General features: G+C 30.3%; 1 protein-coding gene across 3 annotated transcripts in view; it reads right to left on the bottom strand.

Moving 5' to 3' along the window:
- LOC126738315 (LIM domain only protein 3-like) overlaps window positions 1-25635 on the bottom strand; it is a 175198-nt gene that overhangs the window by 16659 nt on the left and 132904 nt on the right. For all 3 annotated transcript variants that reach the window (XM_050443581.1, XM_050443583.1, XM_050443582.1), the window contains one exon: window positions 11791-12176. In XM_050443581.1, the coding sequence (XP_050299538.1) occupies window positions 11791-12176 (386 nt within the window). The remainder of the gene's footprint in view (window positions 1-11790; window positions 12177-25635) is intronic.

Below are 25635 nucleotides of genomic sequence, written 5' to 3'. Positions count from 1 at the left end.
AATGGCCGTAAACGCTCTCTAAATCATCGGTTTCTGTTAATTAAAAATTATATACAAACTAACCCTCGCGAATGTTCAAACTACATTGGATTATTTTAAATGGTTAATTTATTTGCACCAAAATTTACAAAATTTGATTTAGAGTTATTTTTTTTAAACAGCTTAAAGAAAAATTGTTTTAAATACACTTTCAATGCAAATTTAATTAAAAAAAATTATGAAAATTAATAAGCGATCATAAAATTTTCGATAAGAATAGATTAAACATAAATCTGTCAATGGTTTTATAAAAATCATATTTAATGGCATTTATGTGGATCATTTTCTTCAAGGTAGTAAAAGATTTACATGATATAATACTTGAATACATTAGAAGATGTATTAAATAAATAAGTTTTTCATAAATAAAGCTTTTTTAAGTGTATATCCAGGTTACAAATTTAAATCCAAATTTTTTTCGATCTAGAGGATTTGCAAATTACGACTATCGCTTACCCGTATTATTGTTACTTAAAATGCAGGGTTTATTTGTCATCGGTTGTAACTAAAATGACTAACTAACCAAGAGCATAATTTTATTGCGCAGAATGTGCTTCTTTGTGTTTTTTGCAGATTTAATCTCCTGAAACTATTTAATTTATTTCCTGTAAGGCCTCTATTTAAATCTCTAATTAATGTGTTTATGTTATATTTCTAGTTTTGTATTTTATGGTTCTGTATATATTACGTACAAAAACTCTGTCTGCATTTTTATCAGAGGAATTTCAAGAGTAGTAGAGGGGCGAGCAATATTTTATTGAAACTTAATATAAAAACTCGGTTAGTAGCATTGACTGATCAGCAAAAACTACATGAAAATATGTTAATAAATAGCCACTTTTACATGTAATGCATTGCGATATGCAGTAAATCTTAACTTTTTGGTAAAAGGAGGTTTTCGGTAAATGAAATAGCTAAGAAACTTTTGCGAATTAAAGTGCCTAATACCATAAGCATCAATGTCGAATAAGAATATGCCCATATTGATGCACCGAAAGTCAATAATGGTTTTTGTAAAAATACGTAGGAACAAAGAGTAAGTTTAATAAAGGATAATGTAATAACGTTACCACAATTTGTGCGAGTGCGCAAGTAGGTATTTACGTATATGGAGCGCTCTACGCCCTAAGCGTGATGGAATATCAAAAAACGTAAAATACAGAAATTTCGTTAATCCTATATGCAAGTATCTTTTAATTATATTTTCGAGTAATTTTTTTTTGTTAAACGAAGGACAGTAACAAAGTTAGAGTCTTGTAGATCCGACCTTTCTCGACTATGCTGCCATTCAAGCATAGACCAACAAAATAAGATCCAAATTCAAAAAATATATATTTTTGATTATTTAATTAAAGAAAAAGGCGCAGGAAGAAGCAAAAAAAACTAATGTATATATTACTAATTCAGGATATATAATTCAAGTTAAACTAAATTAAATTTAATTACCTACAATCATTGACAAAACAGAGATATTAACAACGCACACAATGAAAATTGTACTTCTTTTATTATTTATTTGAAAAACAAAAATCTAATACTAGTATATTTATATCAAGGAACTATAAATGCATATTACACGTTGATTGAAATTCTTGAAGAAATCATTTAATATATTTTTTTAATTTATAAAAAGAGTAATTTTTTGCAAAAGAAAGGTAAATGTTTCCACATTTAAATAACACCAAAGCTGAAAGATAGCTGATACGCCGCTGTACGATGTTGGTCTAATCTATAGCAATTAAAGTATTTAGTATTGTGGGTGCGATCACAAATATTAAATAACTTTTTTAGATATGGTGGTTGCCCAGCTTTGATTATGGGATAAATGAAACTATAAATGATATTTTCGCCTATTTTCCATATTTAGATAAAAGTGAAGTTTAAGAAAAAGACTTGTGTATGAGATTCCATAAGAAAACGTCATACAGGAATTTTGCAGTTTTTGGATAGAATTAAAAATTGCACTACTAGTTCGCACTACTAGTCGCATTATTATAAACTACATCGTAATAGTCAAACAAAGAATGTATTAATGTATTATAAAAAAGTATTTAGTTTTGGCTGGAATGTGACGCTTTAGATTATGCAGACCCTTTAGACGCAGAGAAGCAATGCTCAATTATTAATTTATATGGGGTAAGAAGCTTAAGCTGCTATTAACAATTAGTCCTAAGTTTTTGGCTTCATCCACTTCTGCTATATTTGGTTTTCGGATTTTTAGAGTATAGTTATTCCTTGCTACTTTGAGTTGAATTTGCAGTTTTAGATGTTGATTTTCAGCATATTTAGAAATTTTATCCAGATAATTATTGGTGTTCGGGAAAGAGATAAGGAATTGAGACAAAACGGTCTATACATCTGTGAATCATCAGCATACTGCTGAAGTTTCGTATAAGTCAATTTTGTTTCCATATCAGATACATACAAGGAAAATAATAAATGTCGTAGAATAGAGCCTTGTGGTAGATTTTGAATTACAACACAGTGGAATCGATCAGAAAGATAAGGCTTTAATAAATTTAATTAGTGAATTTTCTGAAAAACCAAAATAGCATAAAAACCATAACATCTTATGATTAAGGGTATCAAATGCATTACTAAAGTCTAAAAGACACAGGCAAGTTGTTAGTTTCTTCTCTTCATTATGTCTTATATCATTAATAAGCTTTACAAAACAAGTAATTATACTAAACTGTTTACGAAAACCGGACTGACAGCTTGGAATGATATGAGAGTCACAAAATTCTATTATCTGATTATAAATATGCCTTTTCAAGATTTTGGAAAAAAACGGTAGAATACTAATAGACCTTAAATCATTAAGCTCCTTAGGATCGGAAACTTTAGCTAGTGGCTTGATTATAGCTTATAAGTGTTTTTTGCAAAATGGAGGTTAAATCTCTTATAGAAAGATCATCTTGTCCAACAGAGTTGGTACCGATTAAACTCATTAGTTTTACTAGAATTAATTCATCCAATATTCTAAGACTAAGGTCATTATTAATAACGTTAATGTTAATATTATTCTGGTAAAAATAAATGAGGTCTTAAGGATAAACTTTTAAAGTAAGCATTTTTTCATGGATAATTGCATGTTTAGTAAAACTTCTTAAATTACGGTAGTAATTCATACAATTTTCTGTTTTATTCTTTAAATATCTCTTATGAGCTTTATCTCTTAATTTAATGTTACTGGTGATCCATGGAGTATAAGGCTTATCTGGTAATTTTTTGAATTGCTTATTAATTAATTAGATTTTTGATTTTAATATTAAAAATATCTATTTTAATATAAATGTTATTTGTGTAATATAAGATTTCCCATAGTAACTGAGAAGCTTCTTGTTTAAAGAAAGGATTGCTGACAATAATATTATAGTTTCTATACCTTAGATATTTCATTTCTTTTTAGGTAATATCATGTTAAAAGTGAAATATAATAAAGTCAAGTAGACTAAAAGTATTATTATATATACAAAACCGAGTCGGTTATTGACATGTTGAAGTAAACTAAATGTATGAAGAAGCCTCAAAAATTGTGTTAGATGTGTGGAGCCACTTGATACCAATATCGATGATAGTAGTTTGGTACTTTGGTCTAACAAGATCAAAGAAACACGGTTTTAATATAACATTACACCACTTAATATGCTAAGTAAAGTTATAGTTCCTATCTGGACATTTTTATTGATTAACTAGCAGTTGGAAATTTAAAAAAAAGTTGTGTTGTAATAGGTTTTCAGATCAAAAGACCGTAAATTGGTATATTATATATAGTTTTTAAAATATTTTTATCGTGAATATAAATTAACAATCTATAGAAAAATGTTCTTTGTTACTTGATGAAATCAAAAACCACTGAAAATTCTGATACGATCGCCCATGCACGCACAAAACAATTTTCATAATTATTTTCCAATTGAACAGTCTCATTACTTCACTGAATGGCAAAAAACAATAGAGTGTTATTGGAAACAGATTAATATAGATTGACCGTATCGAATTCGCATTGTTCACCGCGTATCCATTTCGACTAAAATAAAGAATTCTGCTGCGCTGATAATTTTATAGGCAAATTAACCGAAAAACGGACAACGAACGTCCGGCACAAAAACAAAAACAAAATCTAATATAAAAGGCACAATGGTCTAATAAAACACGCATCGGGAACAAAAAGTGCAATTATATATATGACAATATATCGTATGGACGGACGGGTTGTAATGCAGTTAAATATATTAATAATTGCAAACAATAAAAGTAGATTATTTTGCATGGCTGGCGGCCGCAGCAATATTTCAAGGGGCATGCTGAACGCAACACAGTAAAGGATAGAAAGAGAGAGATGGCAAGGACAGTGGACAGTTAGTAGCGCTCGTTTTCCAGTCTGGACAATGTATTTTAATTTAAAAACATTACTTCGGAAGGGGACATTTGCCAAGACATTTACCTATCCGTTTTCAACTTTTATTCTGTTAATATGCAGGTAGAGTTTATGCGATTCATTTAGAAACAGCAGATGTTTAAGTCATATAGATATTATTTATTCATAATAGTTTTTAAACACGTAACAAAACTAATCTGGCATGTTCGTGCTTGACCGCGTCACACTTTTATATCATTTTTAAAATTTCATTAAAGTAACTTAATTTAAATAACCTTGAAAAAAATGTTATCAATAAGAGCATAATAAACAATAAGGCTCCAAATACTTTATAATAAGGGGATCTCTATAAAGAAGATCATATATAGATCTTTGACCTTGAAGCACCTAAATATAAAAAAATTGTATGCCATTCATTATTTTATATACTTATATATCGAGATTTATTTTTCTTATTGCATAAATTAATTTTATTGCAAAAAACTATGTTTTTTTGTATACAAATTGCCTACTTACATACGAAAATCATCAAAATAGTACTACATATCATTTGTAATACTTGGGACTAAGGTAGAAATATAGCAAATGGAAGAAAATATTGTTTTCTATTTAATTTTTTTATTACTTACTACTATAGGAGAGAATTTGGAATTTTCTTAGTTACTGTATATACATAGGAAATCATATTCTAATATCATAATTTGCGATATTATTAATGGAAATTATTAATAAGACATTATATTGTTATTAGGATATCTGTCTATTAATGTATTAAATTCGCCAAATTTATTTAATTAATGTTTAATAAAGTGTAAGAAGTATAGAATAAATAATGTTTGTCTTCTTGATTAAGGAATAATTTTTACCCAAATCAATATGCCAATATATCAATATGCAAGTAAGAGTAGCTGCATTACGCAACAAATCGATTCGAAATTTACATGATAAAAGAATGGCAATTGCTATTGGACTTCTCTTTCTTAGATATTTTATCCCTTGACTCTTTTTGTTGAATTGATTAAATCACATTTTTTAGAAAAGTGTTTTTTTAATTGTGGATTTAAATAATATTTTACTTCTACTTAACAAATATACTTATTAAGGTCTTATGAGTAAGTGGGCTAACTTTATCTAAATGCCGGATGGATAAATTGAAATACCACTGATTTAAAAGTTAAAGATTCAATGCTGATGTCAAAATCTTAGCCATCTTAAACTGTTAGAACTGATATGAATACTTAAATAAGAGATCAACACATCTTATATTATTATCATTAAATATATGTTTATTTAACGATTTTCTAGTAAATTTTTGGTTTTGATATAATTATTAACCGTAAATGTTCAAGGCATAATTATTTAACTGTAGAATACACGTATATCACATACTATTCTGTTTACAAAAGGGATAAAATTGCAACATTTAAAAAAATTGACACGGGATTTACAGATTTAAACTCGATTACTACACCTCAAATATTTAATGCTATTTCCCGCTATCTTGTTTATGCTACTGTGTAGCATACGATAAACTTTTCGTACATAATATTTTATAGTGTAATAATGGAATATCATGCACAGGGAAATCTAGGAAAAAGTAGGAAATGTTATATAAATAAAAAAACTCGCGAATACAAATTTGCTTAAAACTAAACAAGAATTTAAAATATTAAATTTGCTTTAGAAAAATTGAGTGGTGTACTTTTTTTTATTTAAAACTATTTATAATAAGCCCTTTATGCACGACACTAGTAAAAATTTTTTTCGTGTATGTCGAAAAATGCCCTCTGATGCATAAAACATATCTGCAAATAAAAAAAGATCTACGTTAGTAGTAAAGTTACTTAAAAAAAAACTTCTTTTTTAAAGTTTTAACAGTCTGTAGATCCAAAAGTAAGATCCTTAGAACATACATTCATATAAAATTTCTTATTTTTTCTTAGAGAATCACCCTGTAAAGTTTGTCAAAAGAGTTCCTGAACAGAACAAATGTATCTCACGGAGGTACTTTGATAATGTCTAAAAGCAACGACTTTTCAGTAGTAACCAAGTTCGATAATTTAATAACTGAAAAACTATTTGAATTTTTCATTATCTATAGTAATAAATATAATCTCCATGTAATTTGTATATATAGAATACCTGACGCGGATGTAAATATATTCTTTAAAAAATTACTAAGCTTGCTTGAGTATGCACATTGGCTTTTGGCTTAATTATGCACATTAAATCACCAACCAGAATAAATAAAATCAGCTCGAGTACAATAGACTATGTCGTATCTTCCTTTGATCCGGATTTCGTTGACTGTACTGTCCTAAACTCAGGCTTTTCAGACCATGAAGCAGTGTTAACAAACTTTTCCATAATATCAAAAACTAAAAATGTTCGCCGCAAATTAGGCCGTATTTTCTCAGATCGAAATTTTCTAAATTTTAAGCACCTGTGCCTAACAACTGACTGGAATGTCCACTCTTCTGGTGTTGATTCAGAATTCTCTAGATTTATAAAAACGCTATCTAATCTGTCTCACAAATCCTTTCCTTTAAGGCCTCTCAAACTGAAAAAACATAAACCCAAGGCTTACCTACATCTGCTAAGAACATGCATTCATTATTCAATCTTGGAAAATGTTCGGACAGCGCTTTCCTTCATGACTATGTAAAACTATATAAAAAAGTTTATCAAAGGACTCTAAAAGCGGCAAAAGACATTTACTATAACAGGAGACTGGCAAAGTCTGGTAATGTCGCTAAAGAATTATGGTCGATTGTTAATAATCTGAGAAATAAACCCTCTAAGTCCAATACTATCTCTACCTCTCCTGAGAACCCCAACAATTATTTTGTAAATGTAGCGAAAAATCTAATGAGTACCATAGCTCCTACCCACGATCCACTTTCTTATCTTTCTAGTGCAGATGAGAATTTACTGCGCAAGAATTGTTGATTAATTGCGCTGAGTTCAAATAAAAAAATAAAATTAAAAAGTTAGTTAACTCACGATGAAAAAAAAGGAAAAAAAAGTAATTTAGTGGACTGTAAACACTTAATGAAATTAACTAAAAACTTGGAAAACGCTGTTGTGAGACCTTACCTTCTATTATCGGTGGCCGAGATTTGCGAATTATCTACACTTTCACGCTAGCGATTTTTCGGTGTTGAGTCGCGACTCTAAACTGTTTGACGCTTAGAGCTCGAATGAATCGCGCACTGTTTAAGGCCTCAAAGCGAGGAGTTGACATTCAAGAAAAAAAAATAAATTATTTAAACAAATGAAATACTTCCTTAACAAGGTGAGTCAACCAAAGGCATTAAATTTAACTAAAGAAAAATACCGAGTGATAAAAGAACATGAATTAATATGAACTAAATAAACTAAATGAAAATTAAATGAAAACTTAACAGTTTTTACACATTATTACCTGAGCGTCGCAGTACGATTAGGGAAATCAAAAATAAGAACTCTTCTGGAACCGATGGACTCACGTTGAATATGTTTCTAAACCTGCCAGAGTGTACATTGAATCATCTTACAAATTTAATCAACCTGTCTTTTCAAAAAAGAGGTTTTTCCAACTGCTTTAAGAAGGCAATAATAATCCCTCTACATAAAGGAGGAAATAAAGATCAGTCTTCCAACTATCGCCCAATTGCTCTTCTTCCCACACTATCAAAAATTATTGAAAGATTAGTGAAAAAAAAGTTCCTATCATTTCTACTGAAATTTAAAATACTCACTATACAACAATTTGGATTTTTAAATAACAAATTCACAAATGATGCTATGTTTTCCCTTTTTAATAATGTATACTGTAGCTTAAACAACCAACATCCTACGGCAACAATCTTCTGTGATTTTTCCAAAGCTTTTGATTGCGTATACCATGACATCTTAATAAAAAAGTTGCAACACTACGGGTTTAGAGGTATGCCCCTGGAATGATTTAAGTCATATCTCAAGACTGACTCTAACGGGAGTCAGTTTGTGAGGATTGATACTACGATGTCTTCTTGCAAGCCAATAGAATGTGGAGTGCATCAAGGTTTAGTGCTTGGCCCTATTTTGTTTCTCATATTTATCAATGATATCGCTAGTCTGAATATTAAAGGAAGAACCTGCCTATTCGCGGATGATACTAGTTTTACCTGGAGCAATCCGGATATTGCCGAACTTCATAAAATCATATCAAGTGACTTAACTTCTATCAAAGCATGGTGCGACTCTAATCTTCTTTGCCTTAACATCTCCAAATCTAAATTTTTGTCCTATAAAAATAATTTGCAATCTTTTGTACTGGATAACGCAACCATTGACGAAGTCGACTCAGTGACATTTTTGGGGCTTAATGTTGACAAGTCGTTAAAATGGGACATGCACATTAACCCTTTAACAAGAAAGTTAAGCTCCGCTTGTTTTGCGCTAAGATCAATTTCCAAGGAGCTTAGCCTCTCAACCTCTATAACAGTGTATTTTTCCCTCTTTGAATCACCTTCGTTACGCCCTTCCTTTTTGGGGTGTGTGTAGTGTCACTCAATTTGACAAAATTTTCAGACTTCAAAAGAGAGCTTTGCGTTATACACTTAGACCTAATTATAGAGCTCATTAACAGGATTTCTTAAAAAAAAATAATATCCTAACTTTGCCGTCACTACTTATATATAAGTCCGTTTGTCTAATTCGCAAGCACGTTTCATCAAATTCAGATAAGCCATCCCATAATTATCATCTCAGAAACGCGGAGTATGATTTATATCGGCCTACTTCACATTCAGAATTGCTAAAAAACTGTATATTGTACAAAGCAAAAAAATGCACAATCATTTGCCATTGAACATCAAGTCCATCACATCTTTTCCTACTTTCCGTAAGGCATTAAAATCATTCCTACTGGAGAGAGCCTTTTACTCGGTAAACAATTTTTTTAATATTTAATTTAACTTCACACACACAGACTGATTTATTATTTTTATATGTACTGTTTCATGTAGCTAGTAGCTATGTAGTGTTTTGTTAATTTGTTTATTTATTCATACTTTTGACCACATTCAATTATTGATTTGTGTAAGTTTGTATATTTTTTTTATTAGTTTTATTTTATTTTTGTGTGTTTTGTTTGTTTTTGTGTTTTACTTTAGTTATCAGCTTTGTCTACAAATTGTAAAATTTTTTGACAATAAAGCGATGATTTATTCATTCATTCATTCAACACCCAGTATAATATTCCTGAGATTACAAATAGGGGAAGTCTTTATCCAGAACTTACCAGAACTTACTAAGAACTTACCAGGTAAGTTCTAAATCTATTGTTATAGCGAATAAGCTCTTTTTTAAAATTGTCCTGCATTAAAGTCCAGTTCAGAGATCTATTAGAATCTTTGATGTGTCGCAGATGCCGCAGTAACTAGTCCGTGCGCCTATGTCGTATTTATTGTCGCATGATATACATGTTTAAATGGCAAAATTTTAAATCGTTTATCTATGAAATCATTTTAAATATATGTAAAACCCCATATTTTATATTATTTTTTATTTTTCTTTCGAAAATTTCCATTTTTAGAAAGAAAATATTATCACAAGAAAATAATATCAAAAAATTGACCGCGGACTAAAATCCAAGCATCTTATAAAATATTTTAAACACTTCCAGCACTCACAGACAGTCACCTCTTTTTAGCCAGTCTATTAAACAAAGATAAAACACCTGCGTTCTGGCGATTCCTACTTCAGGTTGTGCAAGTGATTTTGTATCTCTCTCTATCCCACTGATTTTGAAGATTACGGGGCCGTACCCAAATAAATTTTTGGTCTGTTTTTGTATTACTTTCGTCGTATTTTTAAAGAGATCTTTATGGCAGCCAAAATCCCCATTAATAATCACCACCAAGTAAAAATAAATGTCAATATTCTCTCATCACTTGTTATAAACACCCCACTGATGGCACTAAAAACTAAACTTATTAAATTAAAATTTTTGGTTAAACTCATTTTACGTACTTAAATCTTATAGTTAAATTAAATATTACCTTGCTATGTACTATCTTCAATTTCAAACTTAATAAAACTAAACCCAAGAATTCCGAATAATAAAATTTTAAATACAAATACATTTTAAGGCCGGACCTGTGCAACTTTTCACGCTTGAGTGGCTGTGACCAGGGTGAGACGTCTAACAAAATAGTACGTGGGCGCATGTAGTCAAATTTTACGAATCAAATGTATAAATTCTGAAATAAATGCTTAAAACATTTATTTATTTATTGGAATGATTAAATATTGCTTAGAATATTACTTTATGACTCTTTTCATATAAAATTTTGTGATTTAAACATGCATGTCACGTAACATAACAAGCAACACCGGCACACGGACTATTCGCGGCACATCAAAGATTCTAATAGATCTCTGAACTAAACTATACCTGTATTTTATTTTATTTTAGTATCTGATGATGGCTGTTTACACAGCCGAAATGCATAATACCTAAGTGTCCTACATGCATTTTTCTTGGAGATAAAGACTTCCCCTATTTGTAATCTTTATATACGCATTCTCCTACAAAATATGGACTTCTATTCAACTAATATTCCTGAGTTAAGCTTAAATAGATATCATTATTAGAAATTCCATATCAACAATTATTTAACAAATAAAATAAAGGTTTTATACTGTTTTTTTACAAATAAAAATTTAAGATTTTGTTTTTTTTTATATATTTGTTTAGAAGCTCAGCCTGAATCCATGATACGTGAGACTATCAGGCCTATCCTTAACTTTTAGTCCATCCGCTAGAGACATGCGTATCCGTAAAATGACGTTATATTTTTGTGACGTTTATTTATGTGACTTATGGGTTTATTTATAAACCGATTTAAAAAATAATCGCATTAAGTTACTGGAAAAAAGAAACCACATTTCAAAAGTAAATGCTCCTAATAATGTGCCATTTAAAAAAATAAAGCAAATTCCAAAAAGAATGGTTTGGACATTTTAAATAGACGTGTAAAAGATTTAAGTCATAAAATGCCATTAAAACTATTTTTCCATGATTACTTGATTAAAAATTAAAACTTCAACGCATTTATAGTGCCCTATTTTAAAATTTAAAAAAATTATTTTTCCTATGAGTATAAAACAAAAAGTAGCAAATACAGTATCATTAATTTTAGAATATTTTTTTCTATCGAAATACGTAATAATAAACCAAGTATCTCATTTAAAATATGATAGTTAGTGTCACTTCCTGTTAAACCCGAAAACTATTAGAAGAAGTTGTGATCCTAATGATTGTAATGCAAGCAGAAATGTACTATATAACTATTAACTAAAATTAATTAACAAATAATGCATAAGTTAGGCATACTGACCTGTGATTACACTGTTGACAAGCGAAGCACTCCAAATGATACACATTACTCCTGGCCCTCATGACCATCTCGAAAGCAGGTATCACTTTACTACACGCCGCACAGTAGCCGGTATTTCCAAACAACCTCAAGTAGTCCCTTTTGCACAAAATTAAGTTTGCTTTAGTGTAAAGAGTGGAGCCTACTTCGCCTAATCTACAATCACAGCATCCGCACTTTAGACAGTCCTCGTGCCAGTACAGGTCTAGTGCTTTCAGTAGATAACGCTCTGTGATTGGCTTGCAGCAACCTGCGCATTCTTGGGGCGTGCTCTGATTGGCCGTTTTTACTGTGTCGGTCTTCGACACGTCCATCGTCATCATGGGGCCGTTAGGCCGACTCTTTATCTGGAATGAAAATCATTTTGTTACTTTTGCAATTTATTTGAATGAAATAGAAAATGAAATTATGAAAAAGAAGCAAACATTGGCAAACTGCTAGGGACTTACCATAAGATACATACAACCCAATAAAATGTATTATCTTAAAAAAATACATAAAACAATACATGAAGTGGGCCTTGTATTTTAAATAGATGTTTAATTGTTAAAGCACCGTGTAAAAATAATATTTTCATAATCATTAGAGAGAAGATTCCAAGTCCCAAATTTTTACCGCAACCTTTAATATAAGTACTGCGAGGAAGTTAATCATTTTGAAGGAGTAAGTGCAAATATCTTGGTTAGGAGAGATCTCACTACCACTAGGTCAATTTCCACCCAATTATCGGTACCGCCGTTAGGAGTATAGAAAACGAAAAAACAATCAAAAATATATATCTTAATTTTCTATATGCAAAAGGTACAAAGTTTTAATAAAAGGCACCATTTGCCCAAGACTGGCATGTACTATTTGGATAATAAATTATTGAAGAACTCTTCTTAGGTTATTATTTACTGGTGCAGCCCAATTTACAAGGCAGGGAGTTCTTTATTCTAGAAACTCTTATATATTGACAAACTAAAACCTCCATGGGTAGCTCTCAACGATTTTAGTAATTGTCTAGCATTGCCTAAAAAAAGTTTATTTATTATGTGTTTTTCTTTAATGCCTACGGGCTGTTGTGTATTTAGCCTGTATTCAGAATAGTCAATCTGGCCTTTTAGACGGAGTAAACATATAAGGATTATACTTGAATATGAATACGATGGGGCAGCTGGACATTTTGGAATAGATGTTTCAAATATTCTCAATAAATAACTTGCTAATTGGTAGTTTGGATGCCAAAGCCAACATAATTGGCCAGCTAGATCACCAGACTATAATTTAGCTGGCGTTTTTTTGTAGGGATAAGTATAAAGTGCTGGAATAAAAGTAGTGACTGATTAATAAATCCAATCTATTTTTATTGTAAGGAAATAAGATCAAATGATTTACCGCTCGATTGCAAACTTACAAAAGAATGTATCAAAATATAAAAAAATTAGTGGGCATGAAATAAATGTTTTTTAGACGGTCTCTAGATTTTAATTTTTTTTTGCTACTGAAAATAATAAGTGATTAACGTTTACATCATTTAGGTATATTTTTCTTTTATTTGATTTTAAGGTATAATAATTGACCAGATTTTTGGTAGGTGCTGAAAAGTTTGCAAAAAAGTTTAACTGTAAATATAAAAGTAATAAAATGGTTGTTACGTAGTACACATTATAGTATTAGAACTGAAAAGTTGAGAAAGCGAATTAAAACTGACTAGAACTTTGGCCATAATAGTATTAAGCATCTGAGATTCTAGCAGTCTTTCAACTCAACATGAATTCATAAATGTACAGCTTTGTTTCAATTCAGGTGAATTTAATATCAAATAATTTTTTTAAACACGGATCTATTTTATATTGTAATCGAGAAAGGGGATCTACTTGTAAACCTAATTAAAAATTCTAAAGTCAACTTAAAAAAATTTAATTACCCGCCAAAATAACATTTATTTGTGCTCGAAGGCAAAAATTAACTTTTTTATTGTATAAGCGAAAACATAATTAACTTTATAACGTAGGGAGAGAGGGACAGGGAAACGGCTAATAAACGAAAAATACACAAAAAGAAATTTTAATTTTTGAGGTAATAAAGCGAAATAGTCATTTACTTTAATTAAAAACTTGAAAAGTATCCTTTGTTTTACTACAGTATTCGAGAAAATAAAGCCTAAAAGAAGTTGATTTTTTGCGCGGGCTCGCTTTAAATTAAACAGAAATAAGGCGAGAGAAACTCGAATACGATAGGATCTTTCAGCTAATTTACCCAGTTTTTATTGTTCAACTTTATTTACAGAAGCCTTAAATTTATAAATCTCTTAAATATTTTAATATTAAGACAGGATTATTTGAAAATAAAATATGTTCTTATTTATCCACCAAGCTCGATAAATCACAATCAAAGCGGAAAGAACCAATAATAGAAAATTAACAATTAATCCGATTTAATCAATCTGTCTGCCTCGAAAAGGGAGAGAAAATAGATACAGATAATTAGATGATAAATTGAATGAGTTTAATCTAGAATAAATAAGCGAAAAAGGAGGAACGAAAGACCGAACAAAGCGGAATAAGTGGAAGTAAACGAAGTAAGTGATGGGAGTTAAGAAATTTTTGAGTTTGGAAGTCGAAGTTAGAAAGAAGTTAACATATATGAGTTAAAAAATTAGGTCTGTATTTTTCTTCTTTAACTTTCCAGAGTGTGTTCAGGCTACAAAGTTTCGCCTTTATATATAGAATTTGTTTTAATCGTGTGTGACAAATAGTCATTATGTAAAGGGAATATATTGATCGTAAAAGACTCCTGCGTAAAAGACTGCTACAAGCTGTTGGTATGATATAGGATAATATAAATGTCAGCGACAACGATATGGTGAGAGAAATATTGGTCCAATAAAAGCAACAGAACCTATACAGGAAAGGTTTATTATATTTTAAAACGAGGTAATTACCGCCAACCATCTTAGAAGTGAGCTTTAAAATGTTCATAGTACTAATGTTACTGCCTAATCAATTAGGAATAGGTTATATGAAAATAATCTTTACGTCAAACGTATTGGGTAAAAATTTTGTATCTGTGCATGACAATGCACGTCTGTATGTTACAAAAACCACTAGGAACTTCTTTGAGCATCACAATATTCAGGTATTATTAGGGGCAATTTTCTATTTAAAAGACGTTTCTATTTAAATCAACAAAACTGTGTTAAATAGTGTTCCAAGCAAGCGAAGAGTTGATGAACGGTATATAATAGCAAAGGGTATAAATTGGGCAAAACGATATTGACAATTTAATTAAAAGTATGTCAAACAAATCTCGAGCTCTTAGTAACAACAGGGGTAGTCATACATAGGAAAAAAGACATTTTTAACAAGCTTTTATTAGCTCGGGTTATATCTATAACCGTATGTATGTAAAGGAATCTTTGAGCTTAATTTTCACTGGTTTCTGGAAAGTTTTTTTACCGTTATCCTTATTAGGACTGTTAGGATAAATAAATTATTTTTTTATTTACACTGACACACAAGTTTGGTTAACGTTCAAAAACAATATGGGATCAATCACATTTAAATGGGTCTATCTATAGCTGCATGGACGGCCTCACGGCCAGCAGAATTTTGCTTAATTGTACGGTAAATTCGTTGTATTTTCTGTATATCAAATTGGCATACTTTTTAGTTAAAATTCATTTTATCGATTTCAATAATAAGAGTATGAAAAGTTTAAACATACCGCCGCCTCTGAAATTATCTAGGTCATATAGGATGCTTTTAAAATAATAAGTTAAAAAAAAACTAAAAAAACACGATTTTATTGCTAATCGCACTAAAACGTAGAAAATAATTTTTAATTACAAAGAGTTATTATTACAGCATTAGAAAGTCGGCCAATCATAATTAATTAACTTAAATAAAAATCATAATAAAATTTAAGTTATTATTATAACAGAATAATTCAAATCGAAGTAAAAAGCATGGGGTGCTCGATATATTAAATATGACAATTGTTCTTTATTTAGCAAAATCTGCTACATAAAAATAAAATACATAGTATTGCATTCAATACAATATTAAATACTAATAAACCAAAACAAAACCACAAAATAAGGATAATATTACAATAATAGTGCTGGTATAAGGTACAAATAGCGTTGGCAAATAAATATGTTTAAGATTATGCTTTTACATATAAGTGGGAATATAAAAAAAAGGTAAGAAAAACAAACATATACAATGTAAAAATAAAATAATACAAATAAAATCTTAAGCTAAACGTAAATAAATAATAAAACATAAGTTTTAAAACATAAAAAATTTTAAAACATAAAATGAGTTAAAATTTAATAAAATCAGAACACAAACGCACAATAAAATTAAGGTAAAATAAATAATATATAAAACTTACAATGACATAAAATAATGTAAACCTATAAAACAAAACGTATAATTATATAACACAGAATATAGAATTCAACACAGAATAAAGATAAAAAAGACAAATACTAAATCTCTAGAACAAATTTTCTCAAGAGCCTTTTAAACTATCACAGGATTTAAGACTAGCCGGTAACCTATTGAATTCTATTAAGCCCATATATAATATTGACTGAGCAATTGAGTTGTATTACATCTGTCAACTAGGAAATCTGTTCGGTTACGAGTATGATAATTGTGAACATCACTAAACATTGTTAATTTATTACAGATATAGTCTAGTATTAGCAGACAATATTTTAATTTAAAAATAAACAGATAAACATTAAACATAATTCTTTGGTTCATAGACAACATACCTAGGGCGTTTCACATAGACACAACTGGGGTATAACGATTACATTTAAGAATCAGTCTCATAGCTCTATATTGTATTATTTCAAACTGTTTTATTATATGATGAAGTAAATTAAATAATAATGTGGAATAATTGCAGATGGGGAAGAGCAATGGTATTATAAAGCATTAGTTTGGTGTGCATTGATAGATTTTTTGGAAACTTGAAATTAGCATGCGCATGAAAGTTTAGGCTTGCGTCCAAAATAGTCCCTAAGTATTTTATTTCCTTCTACAATCTACAATCTACAATAATGTCCATAGCGTCAATGTCTACCCGGCTTAATCTTGATTTTCTGTTTAACACACAGAATTTTGATTTATTGGTATTTAAACCTAGTTTATTGTCGCAGAGCCAGCTAAATAAGTTAGTAAGATCAGTATTTATATTAGATACCAGTTCATTAAGATTTTTAGCAACTGTGTAAATCATGGTATCATCTGCAAATAATACGATTTTACATTTTTTGACTACTTTTATCATGTCATTAATATATAGTGTAAATAAAACATGGACCTAACACTGTGCCTTGCGGTACTCCAAACATAACATCAAGAACACCAGACAGACAACTAACATGCTTAAACGTTGAACTGTTACATAGATAAGATTTAAACCAGTTTAAGACTCTACCCTTAATTCCTAATATTTATAATTTTTAAATTAAAATATTCCTATCAATAGTTTTAAAAGCTCTTCTAAAATCTAAAAATATGGCTAAAACATAGTTATCACTGTCAATGGCTCTGAAAAAATTGTCACAAATATCGACAACCACAGAGTCAGAAGAGTGATTCTCACGGAAACCCGATTTATTGGAAACGATTATTGAATTTTGGTTACAAAAATCAAAAAATTTGCTCTTTTACACAAACCTCAAGGAGCTTCTCATAGACAGGTACGGTGTTAATGGGCCTGAATTCATTGTGATAAAATGCACCCAGGCTTTTTACTTTGAGTTGAATTATTTTTTTAATAGCTTAAATTTCATTATGATTTTTATTTGGAGTAATTAATTATGATTAATTGTCTGACCTTTTACTACGGTAATAAAAACTCTTTGTGATTGAAAATTATTTTCTACTTTTTAGTTCGATAAGCAATAAAAGCGTGTTTAGTTTTTAAAAAACTATTATTTATTTAAAATTTTAACAAGTTGTCATATTAAAGTATTTAGCGTAACATTTGAAATTTGATCGTTACAATCAGCATAAAAGGAACTCTAAAAAGAGGTATCATCTCTATTTAAATTTTTAAGAGTAGTTATTACTGCTCCCTAGGGTTTAATAATATAAATTTATGTAAGGTGTAAGCCTTTTGTAATTTTTAAGAAAATTTTCGCTATACCACTCTGTATATAAGAAGCCTCAATCTAGATCTTTACTTACCTCTTGAATATCTTAAATTTATATTATAGCAGTTTAGTTTTTATTAATCAATTAATTTTAGAAACGCCACTGTCTCATACTTAGGTACCGAGGTCTATTCATTTAGTCCAAGCTCATTTTACGTGCGCTGAATTTCAACTGATAAAAATTGTAAATGTCGCATCGCTTGGTCCTTTTATTAACGGACTTTTATATTAACTTGTTTTCGTAGTCATTATACGGCCGAGTCGCCAGTTTTCTAATTAATGTTTTTTAATTAATTTTTATTAACTCCCGGATCATTTCGCATGAGACGCTTTAAGCACTTACAATCAGAGGAGTTCCGAGTTCTTATATTAAATTAAAAATAATTTATCATTACTAAATAAATAAACTGAGTTTTTTTGTAGCTGGTCAAATTTCATGGGACAGCAATTACTAGCAATTCCAAGAATTTTTAATAGAGAAGAACATTTCTTTTATATTACATTTTCATTTCATATTTTTCTTGATAAAAAATTTCATATATACGTTTTAGTCCATCGTAACACTAATAATTACCAGGAATAGCCAAGTCAATAAAATCTAAGTCTGGAAATGGGTAAAATGTTTGTCATCGTTTTACTTTTACTTGTATATGCAGGGTGTCCCACAATCAACACCACAGACTATAACTTTTTTATTTTTAATTATTATTAACAATTTAAGGTAAGCAATTAAATGTATTTTTAATAGTTATAGGACCACTACCCAAAAATTACTTAAAAAAACTACCCCCGATAAATTCATCCCCTAAAAACCGCCCCAATTCTTCTTTCCAAATAGCACTACCATTATTTCTTCTAATGCTTGGAATGCTAGTAAAAGTATTAATTCAATTTCAATAAAAAATTATATGCTTATTTTGGGTAGTGGTCTTATAACTATTAAAAATACATTTTCTTAAAAAAATCTATATTTTAAATTAAAAAAGTTACAGCCTGTGACGTTGATTGTGGGACTCCTTGTATAGGAAATGATTAAAATTCATAATATAATAATTTTATCATACAAAATTGAAAAGTAGCTTTCAACGGTAATTAATTTTTTTAGCAGTTCAGCTAAGCAGTGCTTAAAAAACTATTTGTAAGACTTAATAAACATGTATAATTACTACGGGCTAAAAACATGCAATTTAACATTTACGGAACATGAAGATGGTAGTGAACACTATTTTCATATATTACATAGATGATCTGACTAAAGGGATGACTTAGGATGAGCTAAAATTCAAATATGCAAATTTAAGTGCAACCTGTTTTGTTCTGGATAGTTAATAAATTCTCATGAAAGTAATCATTTAGAACATTACTTTAATAAATCTAGCATTAAGTGTCAAGCAACTTTCTACTGTAAAAACTGGAAGAATATCTTAGAGTAACTTTAAAAAATACATTAAGTAAATATTACTTTTGCGAGTTTCTACAAAGTACTACTGTAGAAATGCTAAATTCTGATATTACTAAGTATCTTAGAGATTACTGATGCATACAGGGTATTTCAGAACTATGGGATCAAACTTCTGGGGGTTGTTCAGTGCAACAGAAGAATCCATTTGAGTATAGGAACCCATGTCCGGAAATGCGTCACTACGCCACTACGGCCCTTAGACGCGTTAAAATTTATAAAAAACATTAGTTACCTAAATAGGATCTGCTGCATTTATTTTAACCTTTTGTACATGATACCATAACAACAATTGTTTAAAATCAACGCTTATCAATATCATGTTTAAAAATTTTATAGCTTACAATTTTTAAACATTTATTGCAAATGGAAAACCAATCAAGAATTGGCGGATATGCATTTGGCATACGGAGCAACAAACTGCAAAACACGAGCAGCATCGCGGTTGTATCATGAACGTTATCCCGAACAACAGCATTCTGGATACAAAAAGTTTATTGCGGTTCATCGGCCGCTCGCTGAGACAGCCATGTTTAAAACCAAGATGCATGATACTGGTGTTGCTCGAACCGTAAGAACGGTCGAATTTGAAGAAGAGGTGCTTCAGCGAGTTGCCGATGAACCATCAAATAGCACACGTGACATCGCTAAGAATATGAATACGAGTAACGCCTCTGTCTGCCGGGTACTACACGAACAACAACTCCATCCTTACCACTTCCAGAAAAATCAAGGTATGACTGCAGCCGATTATCATCCTAAAGTTCAATTTTGTCGATGGCTTCTGGATCACATCATTACATAATCAAATTTTTTACGATATGTTTTGTGGACCGATGAAGCCTCTTTCACAAGAGACGGTATTTTTAATAGTAGGAATAGCCATGTTTGGGACGAAGAAAATCCTTATGCAATTTTTCCAAGAAAACATCAGAATCGTTGGTCTGTCAACGTATGAGCAGGCATTGTTGATTATTTAATTGGGCCATACCTTTTACCGGAACGATTAACAGGACCTATTTATCTGCATTTCTTGGAGGAAGTTCTCCCAGAACTCCTTGAAAATGTTCCACTAAACGTTAGACAGCAAATGTGGTTTCAGCATGATGGAGCGCCGGCTCACTTTGCTGTACAAGTATGCTAGCTTATTTGGCTCAGCGGTTTGGGCACCGTTGGATTGCCAGAGGTGGAGCAGTTTCTTGGCCTCCTAGGACACCCGATTTAACGTCGCTCGATTCTTTCTTGTGGGGACATGTTAGTCTACGAGACTCCAGTAGAATCAGAGCTAGACTTAATTGGACGAATAACAGCAGCATTTGAAATCATTCAAAACGAAGATCAAATTTTTAGTGCAGTCGGCCGAAATCATGTGCGGCGTTTAAATCGGTGTATTGAGGTTGGAGGAAGACATTTTGAAAAATTATTGTGATGGTATCGTATACAAAAGGTAAAAATAAATGCATTAGATCCTATTTAGGTAATTAATATTTTTTCTAAATTTAAACGCGTCTTAGGGCCGTATTGGCGTAGTGACACATTTCCGGACATAGGTATACTCAAATGGATTCTACTGTTGCACTGAACAACCCCTAGAAGTTTGATCCCATAGTTCTGAAACACCCTATATACTAAATAGACCTGGCTTTAAGAAAAGAGGTCTTGCAAAGGTGTCAAAAACCCTTAAATCTTCCACCAGTGATGATTTTAGTGTGAATTTAGAGGGGAAAGCCATGACTACGATTGATGCGAAGTAAAAATTGAAAAATAAAAGTCTAGTTAATGAAAAATGTAAAAAAAAGCCTGAAAACAGTTGAAAATAATTATATTTTATAATACAAGAACTGCAAATTAAAATAACATTAAAATAAAATGCAAGATTGCAGACTAAGATATGAAAATCACGAAAATTTATCTAGAATAGCTTAAAATCTAGTTCTAGTATTAAAGTAGTTTCTGATTTCAAAATGTGCAAAATATTGTTTATTTTTAAATCAAAACAATAAGTAATTGCAGATGGACAGTTCTGTCAGAGTAAGGAGAGAATATTTAAGACCTTAAACTTACTGTTACATTACACGTACTACTTTTTTTAACTTTTAAAATCGGAGCACTAAGTAAATATTTGCATAATAAATCGTTTTTTAATTGTCTCTACTCAGATATCTTAACTTGTACCTTAAAAAATATGTAGGGCTATTTATTATCTTGCAAATCTCTGATATATGTAAATTTTTTAATACGACTTACTACGGGTAGCCCATTAATCTCCCCAGGTCTAAAATCTTATGATTTTTTAAGGATTTTGCTAGTTACTTCATCTCTTCCGGAGATATTTGGGAAAAACGAAATTTTCATTTCAATTAATGTTATATGTTCCGATATTATAATTCAGAACTGATGTATAAAATACAAGAATGAATAATTACCGTAGTTTTATTCTAAGGATTGAAAATAGTTATATGGAACTAACGATGAACGAATTCCTTATTGTTTTATTAACTTGTGTCCTAGAATAACTCATGAATTGCGTGTCTGAGAAAAAACCCTGAAAATCTTGAAAAACAAATTGTTTAGCCAAAAACGGCCAAACACGTTACATGAAGGGGATATTTATTGACAGAAATTGCGTCCCCAGATCCCCCATGACAATATTTTTAAAAGGGACTAGGAGTCGACTGATACGTTGAATTAACGATAATTTTATGCTCTACATAGCCCTATTTTTATTTTTATCAATTCGTTCTCCAGAAATATGAATAAACGAGGCTGCATTCTTCAAAAGTTTAAATCTTGCAATTTTGTTACCTGCATAAATTTTCTTTTTTATAATTATCAGGGTAATATCACTATGGAAAAAAAAAACATTCCAAAAATTTAAGTTATTTTGACAAAAACTTCAAAATATGCAGTAAATACCTGCATATTTCGACGCTTTGTTTAGTTGTTTTTACTTTGGTATCGATGTTTTGTTGAAGTGAGCAATAATAACAGTAGCACAAAGTATTTGTTTAATCTAGTCCTGGTGATATTGATAGTATTAATAACAATGGTTTATATGCTGCAAGAAAAAATGAGTTGGAGGGTCTTTATTATCAACACAATAAGTCTGCTAGGGCAGCAGCATGTGCTTTTAATGGTAAATCCGGATAAAAAGTTAAATCATTCTTATGTAATCGATTTAATGAAGAAGTTTCAAGAAACAGGATCAGCGCAAGACAGAAAAATCAAAAGTGGTTTAGTTTTGATTTTTCTGTTTAGCATCCAGTGAGAAATGAAGTGGTAAAAATTGCAGTATTGGATCATAACATTTTAAAATTACACAATTATCGTACAAAATCAAACTAGATCAAACTAGTATACGAACTAAAGGAAGATGATTTTGATCATCGTGTATAATTTTGTGAGTAATTTGCTGTACAATGTCTGTTCTTATGTTCAATCTTCAACACATGCTCCTTTTATTTGCATGGTGTCTGTCGATACTGGTGCGATACTAGACCTCATTTATTTCGAGGAACACATATGTATCGATCTCAAAAACTTAATGTATAGGCTGGTGTCCTGGGAGATCATATTGTTGGACCTTTCTTTACTAATACAAATCTAGATGCTGAAAATTACTTGGAACTTCTGAGGGAAGGCATAAATCCCCGAATACTTAAAGAAGATGATAGTCTTCTAGAAAATAAACTGATATTTCAACAAGATGGGGCACCACCACACTATGCAGCTACCGTTCGTCATTTTTTGAACGACGTGGGTCGTTCGCTGGATTTTTTTATGGGGTTCATCTAAAAACCAAATTCTTTGCCACAATGCCTGACTCCCTTGAAGATTTTCGAAATAGAATTGTGTTTTTGCATAAAGGCCAACGCAGAGCATTTTCAATATTTAATAAAATAGGCGTAGGAAATTTTTTATTTTTTTTTAATTGAAAAAAAGGTTTATTTTTTTATTCACATTTGGTCATATTTCTAGAGATACTATATTTAAGAGATATTATTTTAAAAAAAATAAAATTGCCTTTAATTCAATGTTTCATTCGACTCCTATTTCCATTTAAAAACGACGTAAGAGAAAATGATGTCAGAGAAATGCAATTCCCGTCAATAAATGTCAGAAAAGTCAAATAGTAAATTGACGTGTTCAGCTTCAATTTTTGGTTACACTTGATTTTTCAAGATTTTTAGGGTAGACTGTTTTATATTAGACTCCCTGTACATACTTAAATTTACACTTAAATAATCCTTCCTTCTTTAAACGTCCAAACTAGGAATTCAGAATGTTTATATTTAGCTAAATATTATTGTCTATTGAGATCTAACCTATTGAGAAATATAAATATAAAAAATTGTAAAATTATATAATAAAAAATGTTTAAGAATCGCAAATAATAAGTAAATTTGAAACAAACAAACATAAATAAAAAGTACAAAGGATGCCTTTTAATATTTGATGAATATTTCTTTTTAAATACATATATTTCCGTTACGCCGCTGATTGACCAATTAAAAAAGAAATAGCGCGCAAAAGTGAAAAAGTGAAACGAAAAACTTTATACTTGATTAGTAGCGTTAAATTAGGAGCGAGTAAGGGAAACTTAATTAAATTTTATATAATGAACTAACTGAGGAAATGCTGAACAAAAATAATTAAAAACCTAAATTCGCCGGCCCCGCCGTTCGCCAGTTAAGTGACAAACTTAATTAACGGGGTTATTCTTTGGATACATTCGAGCAGTGCGTTGCAGTTACCCTTATCTGCGCTGGTTATCGGGCCGCTTTCCTTATTAAAAAAACTTGAATACATAATAAAAGGCTCCGGCAGCAGTAAAAAGTAAATGAGCGACAGAAGAAATAACAACGACTTACAGTGTAGACCTTTTCGCAAATAATTAAAAAGCTTAATTCATTAATACCAGGGTACGGTAAAAAGAAGCTTTCAATTGGCATCTTTAGATCTCCACTTTTTAAACTTCTTGTGCTATTTCTATAAAAATGCTAGGGTATTGATCCATATGTTTTTTTAATTGATGCCGAATCATTCCTCCATTACCTTTTTTATTAATTACAGTTGTTTTTGGTCAGCTTTAGCTTGTAAGAGTAAAAAAGTCCTGTCTTTTGGTTGAATTGCTTTTTACTGATATACAAACTTATGAGCAACAAAATCCTAAAAAAATTATGTCTCTTAAAATCGTTAAGCGCTTAATACCCGAATCTTTCTTACTTAGGATATAATTAAAATTTTAAAGTTACCCCCTTTAACCCCAAAGAAAAATTGGGAGCAATTAAAAAAGCTAAAATTCCCTTCCTCGATGTAGTTTTGCAAAATGACAGTAAAATTAAAGAATTGAAATATTTCATTTATTCGCCGCTGGAAGAAAATCAATAAAACGAACCCCTTATAAAATAAAGTAGTTATTAGAAATTCAATACTAACAATAACGATAAAGATACTGATAACGCATCTGGAAGGAGGATATGAGTTTAATAAGAAGTTTTTTTTTGTTTCGATTAACCAAAATACCCTAAATATTTATCAAACCATTAATATATCAATCTGTTTTTTTGCACCAAATATTTGAATAAAGAAGAAAAAATACAGAGGGTCCCCTTTTATGTTATCTGCGTATTAATATTATATTAGAGTAGAGAGAAATGTAAGTGGAAAGCGGTCCATGTCGTTCTAATACCCCATATTCCCTCGGACTGCCTTGCCAGTTGCTTTTCCTCTGACGTTTTTATTAAACTCTACAAGGTATTCGCTCGGCCGATACATGCAGGACTCCCTGCCATTGACGTGCTATAATGGGTTTTGATATTATGTTTTGCCTTCGGATTTTTCACGGTTATTTGTATATGCCAAGCTGGAAAATGATTTTATAATCGAAGGCACCCACAACATTACAGGATAACGCCATTATTTCAGACATTTTTTTTTATTTATTGAATTTTATAAAATTATACTTAGATAAAATGTTCATAATTTTCTTTAACAATGTTAAGTTAAAATAATTTAATTTTAAACATATTAGCTCTAAGAAATTATGTGTTCGCCGCTTTTATTTATAGGTTCAGAAATGTGAAGTTTAACAAGGATGCGTAGTACTATAAAACATGAGCAGGACTAATGTATCACAACGTATTTCCAAAATCTTATTTTAAATTGGCAACTTTAATAATAAGAA

This window comes from Anthonomus grandis, chromosome 7 (genome assembly GCF_022605725.1).
Source record: "Anthonomus grandis grandis chromosome 7, icAntGran1.3, whole genome shotgun sequence".
In the NCBI taxonomy this organism is placed as follows: Eukaryota; Metazoa; Arthropoda; class Insecta; order Coleoptera; family Curculionidae; genus Anthonomus; species Anthonomus grandis.
The sequence above is the reverse complement of the archived record's forward strand: the minus strand, read 5'-3'. Positions and strand labels throughout refer to the sequence as shown.